The 19143-nt window shown below is 52.0% G+C and overlaps 1 protein-coding gene, 1 long non-coding RNA gene and 1 gene segment (V, D, J or C); 2 read left to right on the forward strand and 1 right to left on the reverse strand.

The window, feature by feature from the left end:
- The window catches only part of LOC101957805 (immunoglobulin gamma-1 heavy chain-like), a 203225-nt gene that overhangs the window by 169332 nt on the left and 14750 nt on the right, over positions 1 to 19143 (reverse strand).
- The window catches only part of LOC144377983 (uncharacterized), a 37771-nt gene continuing 25511 nt past the window's right edge, over positions 6884 to 19143 (forward strand). The window contains exon 1 of the long non-coding RNA XR_013439369.1: positions 6884 to 7030. This is a non-coding gene — a long non-coding RNA (uncharacterized LOC144377983). The remainder of the gene's footprint in view (positions 7031 to 19143) is intronic.
- LOC144377978 (disintegrin and metalloproteinase domain-containing protein 21-like) lies at positions 12647 to 15872 on the forward strand. The gene has a single exon (XM_078051080.1). The coding sequence runs from the start codon at positions 13476 to 13478 to the stop codon at positions 15705 to 15707; it is 2232 nt and encodes a 743-aa protein (XP_077907206.1). The 5' UTR covers positions 12647 to 13475; the 3' UTR covers positions 15708 to 15872.

Here is a 19143-nt window from a genome sequence, read left to right on the forward strand (position 1 = left end):
CCCATGCTCCACATGCATCCTTCCCTTGTTCCTGTGCTCCATATGCATCCTCCCCTTGTTCCTGTGCTCCACATGCATCCTTCCCTTGTTCCTGTGCTCCACATGCATTCTCTTTTTGTTCCCATGCTCCACGTGAATCCTCTCCTTGTTCCCGTGCTCCAAATGCATCCTCCCCTTGTTCCTGTGCTCCATATGCATCCTCTCCTTCTTCCTGTTCTCCACATGCATCCTCTCCTTGTTCCTGTGCTCCACATGCATCCTCTCCTTGTTCCTGTGCTCCACATGCATCCTTCCCTTGTTCCTGTGCTCCACATGCATCCTCTTATTGTTCCTGTGCTCCACATGCATTCTCTTTTTATTCTAATGGTCCACATGAATCCACCCCTTGTTCCCGTGTTCCAAATGCATCCTCCCATTGTTCATGTGCTCCATATGCATCTTCTCCTTGTTCCTGTACTCCACGTGCATCCTCCCCTTGTTCCCGTGCTCCACATGCATCCTTCTTTTGTTCCCTTGCTCCACATGCATCCTCCCCATGTTCCTGTGCTCCACCTACATCCTCCCCTTGTTCCTGTTCTCCACATGCATCTCCACTTCTTCCTGTGCTTCACTTAAATCCTATCCTTTTTCCTGTGCTTCACATGCATCCTCCCCTTGTTCTTGTGCTTTACACACATCCTCCCTTTGTTCTTGTGCTCCACATGCATCCTCTTCTTGTTCCTTTGCTCCATGTATATCCACCCCTTGTTCCTGTGCTCCACGTACATCCTCTCCTTTTTCCCATGGTCCATATGCATCTCACCTTGTTGCCGTGCTCGACATGCATTTTTCCCCTTGTTCCTGTGCTCCACATGCATCCTTTCTTTGATCCTGTGCTCCACTTGCATCCTCCCCTTGTTCCTGAGCTCCATCTGCATCCTCCACTTGTTCCCGTGCTCCACGTGCATCCTCCCTTTGTTTGCGTGTTCCATGTGTATCTTCACCTTGTTCCCTGTTCCACGTGCATCCTCCCCTTTCCCCTATGGTCCCCATGTACCCTCCCTTTGTTTTCGTCCTCCACATTCATCCTTCCCTGTTCCGGAGCTCCCCCCCTGCACCTTCCTCCTGTTATCCTGCTTCTTATGCATATTCTTTCTGTTCCCGTGCTCCCGCCTACATCCTCCCCTTGTCATTACTGTGCTCCTAAGTCCTGCACAAGTTTCATTGACTGCAAGGGAGGACTTTGAAATTCATTGCTTCTATAAACTCCTCCTGGAAAAGGCCGTTAAACATCTAACGGCCACTAGATGTCCTCCTTACCCTTCGCATATTCCTCAGTCCACAGGGCAGAGGGATGCCCCACATCACAGGCTTTTTTGGTTGGGCCATCACATTTGGACGATCAGAGTGGCAGGACAAGGTCTTACCTCCGTGCCTTCTGGACCAGTTCCTCCCTCAGTGCCACAACACAGGAAGGGGAACGGGAACGGGGAACGATCTTGTTCATACACTCTACCTTAAAACCTCTCCCTGAGGATTTCAGAGCTCCTCCTAATTCAGCTGTCTAAACTGACTCTAATGTGAGTCAAGCCTGCTGTGATATAGCCGGTGAGTCTCATTTGTGTGAAGTTTTTACAGAGAAGACGCGCCAAATGGATCTAACATCAGTGGGATCCCTCCTAAAGGTGTTTGTTAAGCAGACAGCTGATTAAAACATCTACTGCTGAGTCTAACATCGGGTCCCTTCACCTAGGTTCCACGAGGTGAGGCCTCCAAGCATCGCAGGTGGTTCCACAGGTTGGTAAGGGACCCTCTTCTTGGCAGCCTGTGCACCAGCTTTGGGGCTCCCATCCTAGACGTCAAGATTCTGTACCTTTACGGATGAAAGGCGTGCACTGTGTGACAACACACGTGATAGACCCTCGGTGACTCGCTTCTGGGTGAGATGTGAGAAGAGTGGCCACCACCCAGTGGTGATGAGCATGGCCATTGCCCAGTGGTGACGAACATGGCCATCTCTCCAGCCTGGCCTCTCTGAATCTGCTGTGGCCTGCTGTGGCTCGACGAGGTGACCCCATGCTGTCCTCTGGCACTGCCACACTTACACGCAGTCCTGGGGATAGTGCGTGCGGCCCCAGCTCCTTGGCAGCTTCTCCAGCATTTGCTGCTGGGCACCTTTGTGGTGATGGCCATTCTAATAGGGAGGGCAGAGGGTCCCCGGCTGTGAGAGGCTGAGGTCCCTGCAGCCAGGTGTGCCCCTGGATTCTGTGCCCTGGCATTTTGTTGAGAATTTTTGAATCTATATTCTTCATTTTTTTTTTTTAATCAGGGTAATACTGGCCTTGTAGGATGGACGTCTGAGATTTCCCTGCCTTTCATCCTGTGCTGGTCTGTTTTCTGCAGATATAAGAAAACGCGTGCGTCTGGGTATCTCCCGATGAAGAGAGCTCAGTTAAGTCAAGGTTCTGGAGGGTGCATGTCTGATGGGTGGCCCCTTTGTTCAGGCTCCGAGAGGGCCGACTGGCGGAAGGAATCACCTCAGGCACACACCTGAAGAGGGGGGAGCCGGGCGGGGAGGGAAGCCAGCCACGGGGCCGGCGGGCCAGCGGGCCAGTGGCCATGCCCTGGTAAGGGCCCCGCTCTTTCAGGAGCTGACTGACTCTTGGGCCCCTCTCTTGAGGGTGGCTTTCAGTGACTCAGCACCGCCCACGAGGCCTCGCAGCTTTAGGAAAAGCATTCCTACACACACTTGCCCTCCACGTGTCCGGAGTGGGGCCCCTCTGTTGGCCTCATTTTAACGTGGTTACCTCTGGAAAGGTCCTGTCTCCAAATAGGGTCACATAAGGTAGTCTGGGCTCCAAGCCCCCCACCTCTCACCCTGCCACACTGGGGACATGCACCGCTGTGGGCAAAGCACACCAACCCTGGGCACCTTTCCTGGGGGGCAGTTAGGGAAGAGTGGGTGTCGGTCCTCTCTGAGCATCAGGAGCCCTCCGCCGTGGAGGCTCGGCCCTGGGCTTCTCCTGGAAGGCAGGGCCACCACTCCACCTGCTGCTGGCCCCTGGTCTGCTCACTTCCCCTTCCCTGTGGCTGGACAGTGGTGGGTGAGAGTCCGGGGTTCGTCACTGCTTCTAGGCTTCCAGTTAGTTGGCATTCCGGTGTCCCTCCCGGTCCCCTGGCCCTGGGTTTCTGTGGGATCATGTGTCATCTCTCCTTTATCATATCCAGATTGATTTACTTGGGTCTTTCCTCTTTTTTCTTGTTCTAGCTAAAAGTTGGTTAATGTTGTCTATCTTTTCAGCAAAACAACTCTTCACTGATGTTTGATGTTATCTTTTTGGTCTGGGAGCAATGCCTGTGTCCCCTTGCCACACACCAGAACCACAGAGAGGAGGAAAGCTCGATTTCTGGCTCATGGCTGTGGAGGCTCAGTCCAGGGTCCACCACTCCAGCCCTGAGGAGGGCAGATCATGTGGTGGAAAGGCGCACACGAGTGGTTGCCAGGGAGGGGGGGCGTCAAGGGACAAAATAGGTGATACCCAGACCTGCCACAGGGCACCACCTGCACTGGCCAGGCCCCACTTCAGTCACTACCCAGCACAGTAGCCCTTTCAAATTATTAATCCGCCCAACAGATGAATCCACCGATTAGGCCACAGCTCTCCTAGCCTGATCCATGTCACCTCTGAACATTCCTACATTACCAGAAGCTTTGGGGGACACATCGTATCCAAACTGAAACAGTACTGAGCAGATATTCAAAGGGCTCTAGGAAAAAAACATTACGCTTTAATGGTACTCACTCCACATTGGGAGCAAAAAAAGGGGAAAATAGGGGATTCAATGCACAGGCGGAGGAGAGCGTGCACACACACTGGTGAGGCTGATGATGACACTGTGCTCCACACACATCCTGGTCATGACGAAGGAAGGAGTGAGGCCTGTGGAGCCGCGACCTGGGCTGCAGGCTCAAGCGTTCCCAGGTGTCCCTGGGCTCCTCCCCAGGAGCTGTGTCTCTGTGACCTTCCCTGGCAACAGGGGCCTGACACATGATTCAATCAACTGTCTTGAGAGGGCAGGATATTCTCCTGGACCCTCTGGGCAGACTCAATATAATCCTGAGCATCTGTGTGAAGGAGATCCAGAGCCGAGGAGCAGAGATTGGAATCATGGCCTCTGGGGGCAGGGAGAAGCCCATGCCCAGTGAGATAGGTGGCTCCAGGAAGACGGAGAGGCACAGCAGAGGAGCCTCACTGCACAGCCCTGGGGGGTGGGGGCAGCTCTGTCTCCATTCTGTCTTTAGACCAAGGGGGGTGCAGGGGCACTGAGAAGCTGTTCCTTGAGAATCTGCTTCTTGAGCAGCAAATGGTGGAGGTACTCACACCCTGGCTCCTTCCTGTGCTCTTCTCGCTGTGACCTGGCTGCCATGAGCTGAGCAGCCCTCGTCTGCCACCCCTTCCCACCTGCTTGCTCTGTCTCACCTCAGGCACCTAGAAATGGGGTCTGCTGACCATGGACACCTGTGAAACTGCGAGCCACAGGAACCTTTTCCTTCTCCAAGCTGAACTTCTAGGTGTTTTGGTCCCAGCAATGCAAAGCTAACCAACACAGAAATCAGTGTTCAAAGTGGGTCGTTGCCGGGACTCACCTGATCAAGTGGTTCAGGAGTCTTTGGAACTGGCATGGGGAGGAGTCTGGAAAATTCCGGAGGTGCAGGCCGGAGAGGCGTCACCATGTTGTAGGCAGACTTCAAAAGGGCAGTGCTCAAGGAACCTCTGAAGCCGAGATTGCTGGTGGAGAATGCAGAGAGCAAGAATGTGGGAGATCTGTTGAGAACACTGCAGGAGTCAAGCACAGCCAACCAGAGACAGGCTACGTGAGCCACAGCAGGCCAAGCCACATGGGTCGGGCTACCCAGGCCCTTTGGCTGGTATCCGAGCAACCCAAGTCCAGGGTGCTGGACGTGGAGCTACAGGCCTTCATGTAAGCCCAGTTGGGTTTTGGTCCGTTTGGTTGCATTTCTTATTTCTATGCACTGTTCTTCCCTATTGGAACAGGAATGCTTTCTCTGGGCAATTGTCTATATTTTTTCCATGGGGAGAAATAAAGAACATTTATTTATTTCCATTGGATTCCATTTCACTGGCCCACTCTGTTCAGACCATTGTGCAGGGTCTGAGAGTTCCAGTTCTTCAGATCTGGTCTCACTTGGCCTTGCTCCAACCTCTCCCTTTTATAAGCAGGCATCTCTGCTTCCAACCCAACCAAATTAGCTGCATTAGGTTGAGTCAGATGCAGTAACAAACATGTTCAAAATCTTAGTGGTCTAGAACGACACATGTTTACTTCTTTCTCTCACTGCCTATCTGAAACAGGTGGGATGAGGGTCTGATCATCTAGTCACTCAGGGCCACAGGGGGACAAAGAGTTAACTGTGAATGACATCACCATCTCAAACCAAGGGGAAACATAGAGGAAATGGCAGACTGTATTGAAGGGCTTCCAACCAAAAGGAAGCCAGGTCATTCCTGCTCCTCTTAGTTTAGTGGCCAAAGAAGTCACAACACCATGCTTCATTTGATGGGATTAAGAAAGGATGCTTTCCTGTGTTTGGAAGAAGAAGAGAAACAGAACTATTGGTAATCACTACAAATATGATCCGTAATCCACACCCCCCCTCCCTAATGTTCTTTGTTCCCTGATCCTGTTTTGTCCAAATGTAATGCAATTGTCTTTTGAAAGCAGCTAACTTGCTTTGAGTTCTGTGAGGACGTGAGTCTTGGAGGAGACTGGGCCTGACTACTTGTTTTAAGATCTGTGAGGACTTGGGTCTTGGTGAAACTGGGCCTGGACTCCTTGCTTTGAGTTTTGTGGGGACTTGAGATGTGGAGGAGACTGGGCCTGGACTACGTGCTTTGAGTTCTGTGAGGACCTGAGTCTTGGAGGAGACTGGGCCGCCTGGACTCTGAGCTATGCTGAGATGGTTAAGACTTTGGGGGACTCTCTGGGAGGTTGAGATGGCATCTCACACTGTGACGTGTGCTTTAGTTTGCAGGGCAGTGGTAAAATACGTGCCTTGTATCTGGGAGGCCCTCACAATGTTCCATGATCAGACGAGTGGTCCACAGATGAATAAATCTCAGAGGTGGGGCTTTAGGACACACAGGTTGTGTGGGCTGTGACATTCCAGGGCACGAGTCCTCAGGTGGATTAACAATTGGGATGGACTGTGAGGTGATGGCTGTGGGCAGTGGGGTTTGGCTGGAGAAGTCAGGTCACTGGGGACATGCCCTGGGAGTGATAACTGTCCCTGACCCTCCCAGTTCTCTCTCTTTGTGACCTGGCTGTTGTGAGCGGAACAGCTCTCTCTGCCACACCTTCTCTCCTTGTTCTCATCGCAGGCCCAGTGCAGTGGAGCTGGCTGACTGTGGAACCAGACCTCTACAACTGTGAGTGAAAGTAGAGATTCCTCCTGCAGGTTGTTCCTGTTGAGTCTTGGGTCACAACAGTGCAAACTGACTAACCCCACCACAGGGCAGGAGGAGGCCTGATGGACGGGAGCGCAGTCACTGTCCCTGAAAGGGCACCCTTAGCTGCACTCTACCATGGCTGGGGCCACCTTCCTAAGTGTAGAGGGCTCCTGAGCACCTCCCACTGTCCTGAGTGTTGGCTGCTTGGCCTGGGGGCCCCTGCTGGCCCTGGGTGCCCTGCAGGGAGGCTCAGTCTGGGCTCACAGTGCCGTTCACAGCCCTTGTGATGCCTGTCACACAGTGATGCATAGCGCTCCACTGTGCTGGGAGAAGTGGTTCTGGACGTGTGGGCAGCCATGCTGACGTGGCCTGGAAAGCCAGGTTTCCTCTTGGCCCCTGTCCGGCACCCCACCCACTCCAGTGTTCTCCCAGGATGTTGGCAGACCCAATTCTGGTACTTCCTGCTAGAGAGTGAGGCTCTGGACACGGGTCAGTGAGGCACAAAATCTGTGAGGACTTTTCCAGAGCTGGGCCCAGCTCCTGCAGTAACTCAGACAGGACACAGGAGACAGAGAGCCATGGTAAGTTGGTCCAGGATTTCCACACCCAGGCCAGCAGCCAGCAGCAGAGGAGGGTCCACAGCATCTGCCTGGTGTGTGCATGGTGAAGGTCCCTACAGTGGCCTGGCCTGGGGTGGGGACTTTTTCTGTCAGTGCCCAGCATAATTTGAGTGTGTGCCCTTGGGGTGGAAGAGGCTGAGCCAGGTGACTGTCCCTGCTTCCTAGTAACCTGGGCTGCTGGGTGGGAGCTGCTGCACCTGGCCCTGGTGAACCAGCTCTCCGCCCTGGCCAAGCTGTTCTTTGTTCTGACTATGGACGCAATGGTGCTGTGGTCAGTGGGCATGTACGTAAAATATCCAAGTTTTCTCTCGGGGTGTTATGTGAAGCTGTCAGGTTGTGCCTGCAAATTTAATGTCTGGAAATACTCTGTGCAGGTGGGTGTAGGGCTCTTGTGCAGACTCCAGACCTTGACCACAGGCATGGGACGTTATGTTCTGTGCTAATCAGAGATGGGTCATGGGAAAGATTCTTAGTGATTTCCCTGGCAGTGTGTCCATCCACAAAAGAGGATAGTGTCTTGGCATTGATACAGGAAAATGACCCTACCCACATGACTTCTTAGCAGGAGCTTGGTCACAGGCATGTCATGTCTGAGAAGGGTCTGAGGACGTGGTGGCACTGGGCTGGGATTAGTGTTCATGAGGTTCTGCTGAAGGTTGAGAGGACACCCACGAGCAGGAGGGTGACCATGACTCCCTCCCCAGGACAGTACCGCTCCCACTCTGCTTGCCCTACAGAGAGCCCAGGAGGTGCAGACCAGCCCTGGGCTGGCGAGAGATGGGAATAGAGGCTACTCCAACAGACCGGCCTCAGAATTAAAGGCCAGGACTGCACCGCCTAGTGGGTCTGGTGGGCAGCTCCCTTCAGGAGGTCCGCAGCTGAAGTGCTGACCTCAGGCAGAGCCTGCCCTGGGCCCTGGGCCTCGCTCCCCACTGAACACACCATCTCCAGGTCTGGGAGATGCTCCCAAACCAACTCAAGAACAAAGAACAGGAAACTGGCAGGAAGCAGAGACCACAGGAGTAAACCTGTCTCCTCATTTTCTCCAAGCAAAAATGTTGGCCATTCCACGTGAAAGAGCAGCATGGTGTTGAAGAGAAGGCAGGGCTGGGAAGAATGGCTCCACGGGCATTTCCGTAGCCCAGGGAAGGGGAGTGAAACTTACCTATCCGGGTCCATCATCCAGATTTCAGAAAGCAGAACACACCCCTTTTCTTTCTCGTAAGGACAGGAAGTGATGAGAAAGGCTGCTGTCCTGCATGGCTGGACCATCGTGGTGGCTCCTTCACAGATGAAGGGGCCTTCACTTGTTTGTGGGGTTGTGGGTTGTGCATGCAGTGGTGTGAACATCTCAGGCCGAATTTTGCTGGTACATGTTACATTTTTTCTTTTATATAAATTATATATATATATATATATATATATTTAGTGGTCAATGGGCTATTGATTTATTTATTTATATGCAGCGCTGGGAATTGAACCCAGTGCCTCACATGCGCTACGCAAGTGCTCCACCACTGATCCTCAACCCCAGCCCCACTTTTTTGTTTTATTTGACTTTAGAAAAAAAAATAATTGTAGATGGTCACAACATCTTTGTTTGTTTATTTTTTATGTGGTGCTGAGGATCAAACCTGGAGCCTCACATGTGCTAGGCAAGGGCTCTACTGCTGAGCCACAACCCCAGCCCCCAATTTTTTTAATCTGCTTTTAATGAATACTTAGACACTTAAAAATTGCACATAGCCATGGGGTACCATGCAATGTTCCTGTACACGTATGCATGGCACAGGGTCTGATTCATGGTAAATATACCCTTGTGCTGGAAAGAGTATTATTTCACTGGGGTGGACATTCCACATCCCTTCTCCAGCTGCTCGGAACACACAGTATGGTCCCCGCTCCACAGTCACCCTGCCAGGGCCTCTTGCTCCTCTCCAGCTCTGTCTGCCACCCTCTGACTGACCTTTCCCGTCCCCCACTTCCCATCATTTGGAAATCTATTTGACACACATCTAGAGTCCGTGTGCTGGGTATGCTTCGGGGCTCGGGCTGGCTTTGTAAGAAACTCTCCAACAGCTTTTCAGTGTGGGTCCCACTGGCCACAATGGGGCATTGGCTCTGGTTGGCACGCTGCCAGTGTGGCATTTTCTATTTGGGGTTGGAGCCCTTTCAGTAGGTGTGTTGTGGGTTCTTGTTGTCCTTTAATTTGCTGTTCCCAGGTGACGCAGGGTGGGAAGCATGCGTTGCAGGCCATCTCTCCCCACAGATCTTCTCTGGCCTGTGTTTTTGGACATTCTTCCTACATTTCATTTGGGTTGTTCAGCTTCTTAATGTGGATTTTTCAAGAGTCATTTGTAACTTTGGACACAGGTGCTTTGTCCAATACAGTCCTCTTGTCTTTCCATTTCCGCAGCAGTCTTACACACAGGAGATTTTAATTCTTAAAAGTTCCACTTGTCAGATTTTTCCTTTGTGAGTCGCCCATTGTGGTTAGATCTGAATCTTATAGGACATTAAGAGGAACCTAGATTCTCTTCCTCATTCATTTTCTCTGCAAATTGTATAGATTTGCATTTTGCATTTAGGTCTAAGATGCATTTTGAGCTGATTCTGGAGGAGCTTGTAGAGCCTGTGCCTGTTGTGTGTGTGTGTTTGCATTTGATCCAGCACCACTTGCTGATAAGACCATGCTATTTCCCAGTATGCGGCCTCAGTTACTCTTGGAGAGAGCAATTGGCCTGCTTCAAATTTGTTTGTGTGCATACTAGAATGAAGTTTGGGAGCCGTATTGCAATAATATGTTCAACTTTCTGAGGAAGCACAAGTTGTTTTTCCACAGTGGCTGCACTATTTCATATTCCACCAATAAGGCACAGGATTGCAAACTACATGCATCTTAGCCAATCTTCGTTAACTTAAAGTTTTGATGATAGTCACCCAGAAGTTTCTGTGGTGTTATTGCATTGTGATTTTGATTTTCTTTTCCCAATGACTGCTGGTATATCAGGAGGCTTTGCACATTCTTCTGAAACAGTCTCTGTAGTCCTCTGTCTGGTGAAGAATTTTGAAGTGCAGGGAGAGATATAGACAACTGAGATGGGGACATGTTTGGTTGATATCATTCTGTGCATGTCTGTATGTGTGCAGATGCAGTATATTTGTGTACCAGGCGTGATGTACCCACCTGAACATGCACTAGTTCAACTTGCTTCTTTCCCATAATGCAGAGGAAACTAGGTCTTTCCTTTCCTATATAAGATGCAGAATTGCCTAAGCTGATGTCCTGAGAACTTTGCAAAATGTGTGGTACACGGGTCATTGGGAGAATCTCCTTGAATCCTCCAAGAAATGGGCAACTGCCAATCACAACCACACAATACATCTCCTTTAAGAGGGAGATCAATATCAACAGATCCTAATGTGAACAATATGTCGCCTTAAACCAAATAGCTCCCATTAGATTGTTTACAGTTTTGTTGCAACAGACAGCATGGTGAGTTAGATTATTATCTACAACATTAACAGTAGATTTGCAAAAGGGTCTACAGTTTCTTTTTAAATTTAATTTAATTTAACATTTTTAGTTTTAGGTGGATACAATGTCTTTATTTTACATTTATGTGGTTCTGAGACTCGAACCCAGTGCCTCATGCATGCGCTGAGAGCACTATGTGTACCTACCACTGAGCACAACCCCAGCCCCAAAGGGGTCCACAGTGTCTGATGGTGGACAAAGAGAACCAGGAGTGGGGTATATAGGGTGAGATGTTAAGGAGGTAGGGGGTGAGGACACAGAGTTATTAGATCTTAGGAAGCGTGAAAGAGGAATCAAAAGAAGTTGGCTGGTAGCAGGAGAAGAGAGAGAGAAAAACTTTAAGGAGACAGATGAATGGGAAGAATGTGGAGAGAGTACAACACACAAAATTATTAAGAAAAAGAAAAAATGGAAAAATAAAAGATCAAAGTGTCCACAACACAACTGCAATATAGTGTTACACAGACATCCCAGTCCTCAGTAGCCTAATGCAGGAAAAGCACTTGGTTTCACAAATGTTGGGGATTGAGGGCGGGAGAAGAGAGAGGAATAAAAGAAAAGAAAAAAAAATCCTGATGAACAATTAAAGGGTGGTTCCTGCTGGAGTCCAGCCTCTTCCCCGCTTCCCTTCTCATCCCGGAGGTGGGGGCCTGCTGCTTGCTGGTATCTCCACCCTCAGGATGGTGCTGGTTATTAGGGTGGGAGGGTTGGCCTTGGGCACAGAGCTCCTGGAGGTGGGGCATAGCACTTGCCGTCCTCCAAGCATCTCCTTTGGGGCCCATTTGTGTGATGTGGCACTGGTCTTATCCCTGTTTGTCACCTGTAGACCCCACAATTCCTGGTCTCTAATTTGGCCTCTAAACTGTCTTTCTGTCATCCCTCTGTTTCTGCTTCTCAGTCAGGAACCTCTCTTTCCAGAGGTCCTGTGGGCTGAGCTCTGGGGCCTGCACATCCAACTAAAGATGGTGATGGTGGTAGCGAGGACAACCCACGATGGCAACAAAGGTGTCCCAAGATGGAGGTGGCCACTTCAGAGATGGGGCTTCGGGGCAGACTGGGTGGTGTTGGGCAGCGTGTTTGGAGAGTAGCTCTCTGGCATGCAATGCTGTGGCAGTTGGCTGTCTCCAGACCCTGTCTGGTGTCCCCAGGGGCAGGCTTCAATGTGGTGGGGACTATGACAGCGGTTGAAGTGTCCCAAGATGGAGGTGACTAGGGGAGCCCCACCTTAGTAGATGAGGGTCCTCACGGGAGTGATGGCCTGGGGTCCTATGAGGGCGTGTTGGCCAGGGGCCCTGCTTGGCACAGTTGTCAAGGTCCTTCTAATAAGTCAGAGAAACAGCACTCCCACTGCTTGAATCCCAGGTCACAGTGCCACAAAGGGTGCAGCCCCTCTAGCCCACCACAGAGAAGGTCGACACATGGCAAGGGCTGCTCAGCAGATGGACCTGAGAATAACATGGCAAGGACCTGAGCCAGAGCCAGGAAGTCAGAGGTCAAATGTCTTCTCTGAGATGCAGAAGCTAGTCCCAAATAAGGAGAGGAGAAGAGAGAGAGAGGGAGGGAGGGAGGGAGAGGGAGGGAGAGAGGGTGGGAAGGAGGGAGGGGGATAGAGAGAGACAGGGAGGGAGAGAGAAGGAGGGAAGGAAGGAGAGAGATGCAGAAGAGAGAGGGAGAGAGAGGGAGAGAGAGGGAGAGAAGGAAGGAGGGGGATAGAGAGAGGGAGAGAGAAGGAGAGAGAGGGAGGGAGAGGGAGAGAGGGAGAGAGAGACAGGGAGGGAGACGGATGGAGGGAGGGAGAGGGAGGGAGGGAAGGAGAGGGAGGGGGAAGAGAAAGGGAGAGAGGGAGGGGGAGAGAGGAAGGAGGAGAGAGAGGGAGGGAGGGAAGGGAGGGAGAGAGGGAGGGAAAGAGGGGTAGAGAAAGGGGAGAGAGAGGGAGAGAGAGAAAGAGGGAGAGAGAGGGGAATCCGTGGCAGGGACACTCCCTGCTCTATTCAGAATGAACATTATGCATAGAAAAACAAACAAACCAGGAAGACGAGGCTGAGCAGTACCTGCCTCAATTTCTCTTGGAAGCCTCCTCTTGATAGCAAGTCTTTGCCTTTAAGAGAATTTGTTGCTGTGCGGGAGTGATGAGAAGGTGGCCCGGAGGGCATCTGGGTCACAACCAAGGCACCAGAAAGCTGCCCCCAAGTTGACTGGCACCTGGTTCCCACTATGGTGCCTGGCTCTCCAGGATGCGGCTCTTCTGTCCAGGCCCAGCCAGGCCTCCTCAGGCATCCTCCTGCTCCATGGGCTGCCAGGACTAACTCTATATCAGCTGTTGATTTGGAGACAGCAAGCAAAGTTCCCACCAAAACCAAAGTATCAACTTGTCCAAAATGACCTTAACCACAAACCAAAACAAGACATTTATGTGTAAAAGAATAGAAAAAACATTTTGAGACCTTTTAGGATGATACTGATGTCTCACTCCAGCTGCCAAATAACTGAAATGTGGCCCAGACTCAAGAAAACCTTGACCCATTGTAGCTGAACAGAGTACAGTGACAGTACTTGCAGCAGTCATGGACCTGAGGCCAGTATATATCTCCAGAGAGCAGGAGAAAATCGGGCAGCTTTGCTGAATCTGCCTCTTCCTGCCAGTGAGCACTCCTGCACAAGTCCCTGCCCTGCCAGCTGACATCATGTGCAGGCCCTACCACACCCTGTGACTCTCACCTAGCCCCTCGGGTTGTCCAGGTAACCTCTGGGGGCCCATTGTCCTCCCTCCTCTCTCCTCAGGAGGGAAGCACCCCAGCAAAGGGTCCAGACCTGGCTTCACTGAGGACACTTTCCTTCTCCACTCCCTAGATATCCAGGAGCTGGGGCATGTGGCCGGTCGAGGGACCAGTCCCTCTCAGGGCTGCCTTCTTGCTGCTTGGGATCTGGGCACTCTGGACTTCAGTCCTGTGTTTTCCAGGCCACCCCTCATGGCGCTACAGCTCCTCTGAGGTGGTGGTTCCTAAGAAGGAGGTCCAAAGTGGCAAGAGTCTTCATTTTCCAGGACATATTTCCTACAGCCTGCGTTTCGGGGGCCAGAGACATGTCATCCATCTTTGGAGAAAACGTCTTCTGTGGCCCAGACACATGGTGTTGGCCACTCAGGATGACCAAGGAACCCTGCAGATGGATTACCCCTACTTCCCTGAAGACTGTTACTTCCTCGGCTACCTGGAGGACATTCCTCTGTCCACGGTCACTGTAGAGACGTGCTCTGGGGGCATGGAAGGTGTCATGATGTTGGATGACCTCACGTATGAAATCTCTCCTCTCAGGGATTCAAACAGGTTTGAACACATCGTTTCTCAGTTGGTGGCCAATAAAAACGCCATGGGACCAATGTACGGTCTGGACCACAAGGATGTCCCAAGTCCCCTGAGCCCTGGACTGAACTACAGTGCAGAGCCTCGGATTTCAAGCATGATGTATAGTGGCCATGAAGCTGCCCTGAAGGGGATCGTGCAGTGTTCCCGCTCCATGTATAGCAGATACGAAAATGTCAGCAAGTGTTCTGAGTTCCTAATACACATGTTTAACATAGTCGACACCCTTATGAGGGGTATTGAGTTCAGGTTCTATATTTCTATGGTGGTGGTATATTCCGAGAGTGATCCTGTTTCATTTCCTAAGGGTGAATGGTATCCGTCAGGGATGGATATACACAAACATTACGAGGATATATTCTACTGGCCATTTAGACCTGCCTCCTGCACACTAGTACTTAAAGAAAAACCACATGAATCTGCATTTGAACCAGCTCCATATAGTATGTGCAATAAAGGATCCCTCACCTTTGTCGCTGCACTCTACAGGCCTGCGATATTGCTAGCTATCATTGCTGCCAACCAGCAGGGGAGAATGATTGGTATGCTGTATGATGGAAGCAACTGTGTTTGCCAGAGAAGGAACACATGTATTATGTTCAGGTGGCCTGGGGTAACAGATGCATTCAGTAACTGTTCCTTCGTACATATACAGCATATAGTTAGTAATCCTTCACTTAATTCGTGCTATTACCGCTCTGAGCGGGTTCTTTATAATAGCAGCATAACAATGAACCGCTGTGGGAATTACGTAGTGGAAGGCCAGGAGCAGTGTGACTGTGGGCCCCTGAAGGAGTGTTACACCAGTGGCTGCTGCAACACCGAGTGTACATTTACAGAGGGAAGCTCTTGTGATCGAGGAGCCTGCTGTGCCAACTGCACCCACAGCCCCATGATGACACTTTGCAGAACTGTCCAAAACGTGTGTGATCTCCCAGAGCACTGCTCTGGAAGTGACAGCAACTGCCCTGAAGATACTTACCTGCAAGATGGAACTCCATGCAGTCAAGACGGCTACTGTTACAATGGCAACTGTACCGACCGAACCATACACTGCAAGGAGATCTTTGGTGAATCTGCTAAGAACGCTGAGGATGCTTGTTACTCTATAAACTTGGCCTCGTACCGATTTGGACACTGTGGGAGAGCAGAGAATGAGTTGGCGTACACTCCCTGTACTGGAGCTGACAAGATGTGCGGAAGGCTGCAGTGTAATAACGTCACCCGCCTCCCCATATTACAGGAGCACGTTTCGTTCCACCAGTCTTACATCGACGGGGCCTACTGCTTTGGACTGGACGAACACCGTTCAACAGGGTCCACTGATGCTGGAAAAGTGAGGACAGGAACCCCGTGTGGCAGCGGGAAGATGTGCATTGGCAGTTCATGTAACACATCAATAAATGCACTGGATTATGACTGTCTCCCTGAAAAGTGCAGTTATAAAGGGGTCTGCAACAATCACAGGCACTGTCACTGTCACGTAGGCTGGGAGCCTCCTAATTGTGACAAATTAGGTCATGGTGGGAGTGTGGAGAGTGGGCAGCTTCCAAAGAGAGTGCGGACGGTAGACCGGAATCCAGAACTGATCATCTACTTGAGACTGATGTATGGCCGTTTCTATGTGTTCATCGCGGCACTGCTCATTGCATATGCATTGAATGCAAAGACCATCAAGACTGTCAAAGAGGAAGAAGCAGCAGCAGGAGGAGAAGAAGCAGGAGGAGAAGAAGCTTAATAACAGCCAGCCAGCCAGCCTCCTGACCACTGAGGAATACAGAGCACCCAAAGTGACATCCATGAAGAAGAGGCAGAGAGAGAGACGCACAGTCCTCCTCCTCCTGGCACAAGTTGACCTTGAGAGATCACTGATCAGCACTCTGAAATAAACATTTCCACACCACATGTGAGTGTCTTCCACATCTTTGGGTGCTGGTTAGGTCTCCAAGCTGAGCCTGAGCCTCTGGCTGCAGGAGACCTGAGGCTGTAGGCCCTGGGACCAGTGGGAGTTGTCATGTGCACGGTATTTCAACACTTCCTCTCTTTCTCAGGGTGCTGAGCCCCGACTCTCTAGGTGACCTCTCCTCTAAACCCAAAGGGAGCTCAGGGAATTGAGGCCTGCCTCCAGCCGAAGCAGCCTGTTCCACAGCGGCAGTGGGCGAGGGCTGGGGGCCGAGGGAGCCAGGGAAGTAGCCTTCAGTGCCCACCAGGCCCAAGCTGAGTGCAGATTGCCCTTGGAGTAAGATGGAGCTCTGGGTGGACACTGCCTTCCTCAGAAATCAACCAAAAGGCCAGTGGAGGGGAGCAGCAAGCCTCTGGCCCTCAAGGGGCACTGTCGAAACCTCACTCCTCCTCTCCATGCTGTGTCCACATCCCCTTGAACTCAGGGTGGAGGTAACCGAGAGCCTGGGAGCAGCAGGGCCAGGCTCCTGGGAGAGCAGGCTGGTGTGGAGGGCATCTGAAGCTCTCTGTGTCAGCACCCTTTAAATAAGAGAGAAAGTGAAAACGCACAGGGCAGAATCTCCCCTGCAATGTAGGTGCCGATCCCCGCCCCACCCACAGACCTCAGAAATGAGGCCTCTGCACCTCCCAGGGAAGACGTGTTCCAGGCCCCGGTGAAGGGCACCTTTCAACCACCCTGCTACCTCGGGTGTTGGTGAAGGACTTCCTCCTTTCTCCAACACATCTGGATGTGCTGCCCTGAGCTTTCTCCCAAATACACCCCTCCCTGCCCAGCTCTGTGCCTCTCCCTGTACATCTGATGGTGTCATTAGTGAAGATAAAGGGGAAGGTTGAGCCGAGTTCAGCTGTCAAATGCCCATAGCTGCCTGTCCTCGGGCTGTGGTGTTTGGGCCTGGGAGCTCCAGCTGCTCCGTGCTTCTTCATCTCTCCTCTGTTATCCTCAAAGCAGTCCTGAGCAGGGCCAGGACGTGCTCCCTGTGGGGGCTGAGTCCCCTCTCTCCAGGTCACTGCCCAGCTGCACCCTGGAGCCTGCCCCGGGCACATAGCAGGTCCCACCTGTGGTCATGGCCTCCGCCACTGTGTCCCTCCTCCCTCACCTTGCACACACAGGGCCGTGAGGAGACAGGGAGGAACAGGGAAGGCAGCTATGGGGTTTGGTTGAAGAGATGGCAGGTCGTTTGGGCTTAACAACTGAATCCTGGGTGAACGTCACGGCAGTGCCTGCTTTATCCAGAGTGGGTCTAGCAGCCACATACTGAAGTCAGGACAACCAGGCTGAGATGAACAGCCGCTCCAGGTCCCAGGTGGAGTGTCAAAGACACACTTCCATCATCCCAGGGCATTGCCCATCGGAAGCCTGCCCTGTGCATGGGGTCGCGCCCCAGCGCCTGTGGCTCTGTGCTGTGTTCTTGCACCTCGGGAGATTCTGGAGCCCTGGGGAGGACAGCTGAGGCCGCCCAGCAGTGGACCACCATCTGCTGCACTTGGCCTGACCTCCTGTGGCTGCAGCTATTCCCAGCTCCACTCCTGAAGTCCCAGCAGGTACTATTTCAGCGAGGTCAGCATCCTGGGTGATTTCACTTCTACAGTCTGACAGACTGAGACCTGTTGGCAGTGGCTCTGCTGCCCTGGCCTGTTCCCCTCAGCTCTCTCCTTGGGGGGCAATCATGGCATCCTGCACCCTGGCATGATGGGGCTTCATCACTGAAGAACAGGAGGCCCTCAATGTGGCACTCCTTGTGAGGTGCTGCTCCTGCAGGGGGGATTCTTGCACACCAGCCCCCGAGGTCAGCATGGAGTCCCAGACCCTTGCTGCCTGCAGGGCCTGAGCTCGATCCAGGCTGACTCCAGGGCCTGTGACCTCTCTCCTTGTCTCATCTCTTTAACCTCGGGGCACAGTCTTCTAGGGACCTGTGTCTGTGGTCTCATCCCTTGGGAGGCCATGAGTCCACTTCATCTAATTTGGACCCTAAGGTGAGGAACTCATGTTAGGACCTTCCTTTCCCCAAACACACGTGTGTAAGTCAGCGTGCAGGGTCTCCCTTGGGCAACCGTGTGCATGGATACTTTTCCTCAAATGCTGCGGCAAGAGCAGAGTTCATCCAGCCTGATGGAGGCACAGCAGTCATCGGCTGTGCCTGAGCAGCAAAGCCCAGCATTGGAAACAGCCATGGAAGGGTGACACACGGGGGCTGGGAGGGGTCCTCTGAGGAGGTTGTGCAGTGGGCAGTGTTAACTCCCCACCTGGCCTTCTTCTGCTCTGGGCACAATTAGCTATCCCCAGATCCCCTTTTGCACTTTTGGGGGGAAAGTAGCAGACATTAAGATGCATCAGGACAGCCAGGACTTGGGTGTGTTCCTGCCAACCTGGAGACGCTTGTCCAGTGTCTCTGTTGCTTGCTGAACTGCTGCCTGGCCTCGGCCCTGTGGGGCAGGAGGGTGTGCTGAGTCAAAAGGGCCATGGCCTCCACCCCTGCATCCCACGCCTGCCTCCTGAGCTCTGCATCACACATTCTGAGAGGTGCAGACAATTTGTCTGCCCCGACAGCTTCATCAGCAAAGCCAGTCTGGAACTCCGTGGCTTTCCTTCTCCCTGACCTCCCTGACATTGTTGCTTCATTCCAGTATTTTCTCCACTTCACACCAGGCTTTGCTTTTCTCAGAAATAGAAAAAGAAAGAAACAACTTTGCATAAAAATGATAAGGGGCACAGAACAGGCTATGTAGTGCAGACGGCCCAACTTTCCAGACTTGGACCCTTTTTTAATAGTAAATGTCTTCACACATTCAGTGTCTCAGGTACCTGCAGCTCCAGCAAGCCCACAAAGAGAGCTCAGGCCCAGTGAATCCTACAGAAGAATCTCTCTCCATCTGTCAGGGCCACCTACTTTGACCAGCCAGATCTTCAGAGATGACGTGGGGAGGGTGGAAGTAGCCTCCAGTCTTCCATCCAGTTCCAACATGACACCAGGAACTTACCCAGGGATTTTGTCAGATGACCTCCTTCAGCCACACACACAGAGTCTGTTTCTGCCCAGGTGATTTGGATTAACAAATCCAGCAGAGCCCTCCTCCCACTGTTACGGGCCAGGCTATATGGACAGTGACCAAACTCCATTTTACCCTGAGGCTCCACGTCATGTAAGAGGTTCTTCTCCCATGGGAACACCTCCCTCTGTCCCCATCTACAGTGGCTTAGCACAGCGTGTTTG

Source organism: Ictidomys tridecemlineatus, chromosome 5, assembly GCF_052094955.1.
Source record: "Ictidomys tridecemlineatus isolate mIctTri1 chromosome 5, mIctTri1.hap1, whole genome shotgun sequence".
NCBI lineage: Eukaryota > Metazoa > Chordata > Mammalia > Rodentia > Sciuridae > Ictidomys > Ictidomys tridecemlineatus.

What these genes read in the sequence shown, in the direction of transcription:
- LOC144377978 (XM_078051080.1), top strand. Translation starts at nt 13,476, where the DNA reads ATGTGGCCGGTCGAGGGACCAGTCCCTCTCAGGGCTGCCTTCTTGCTG.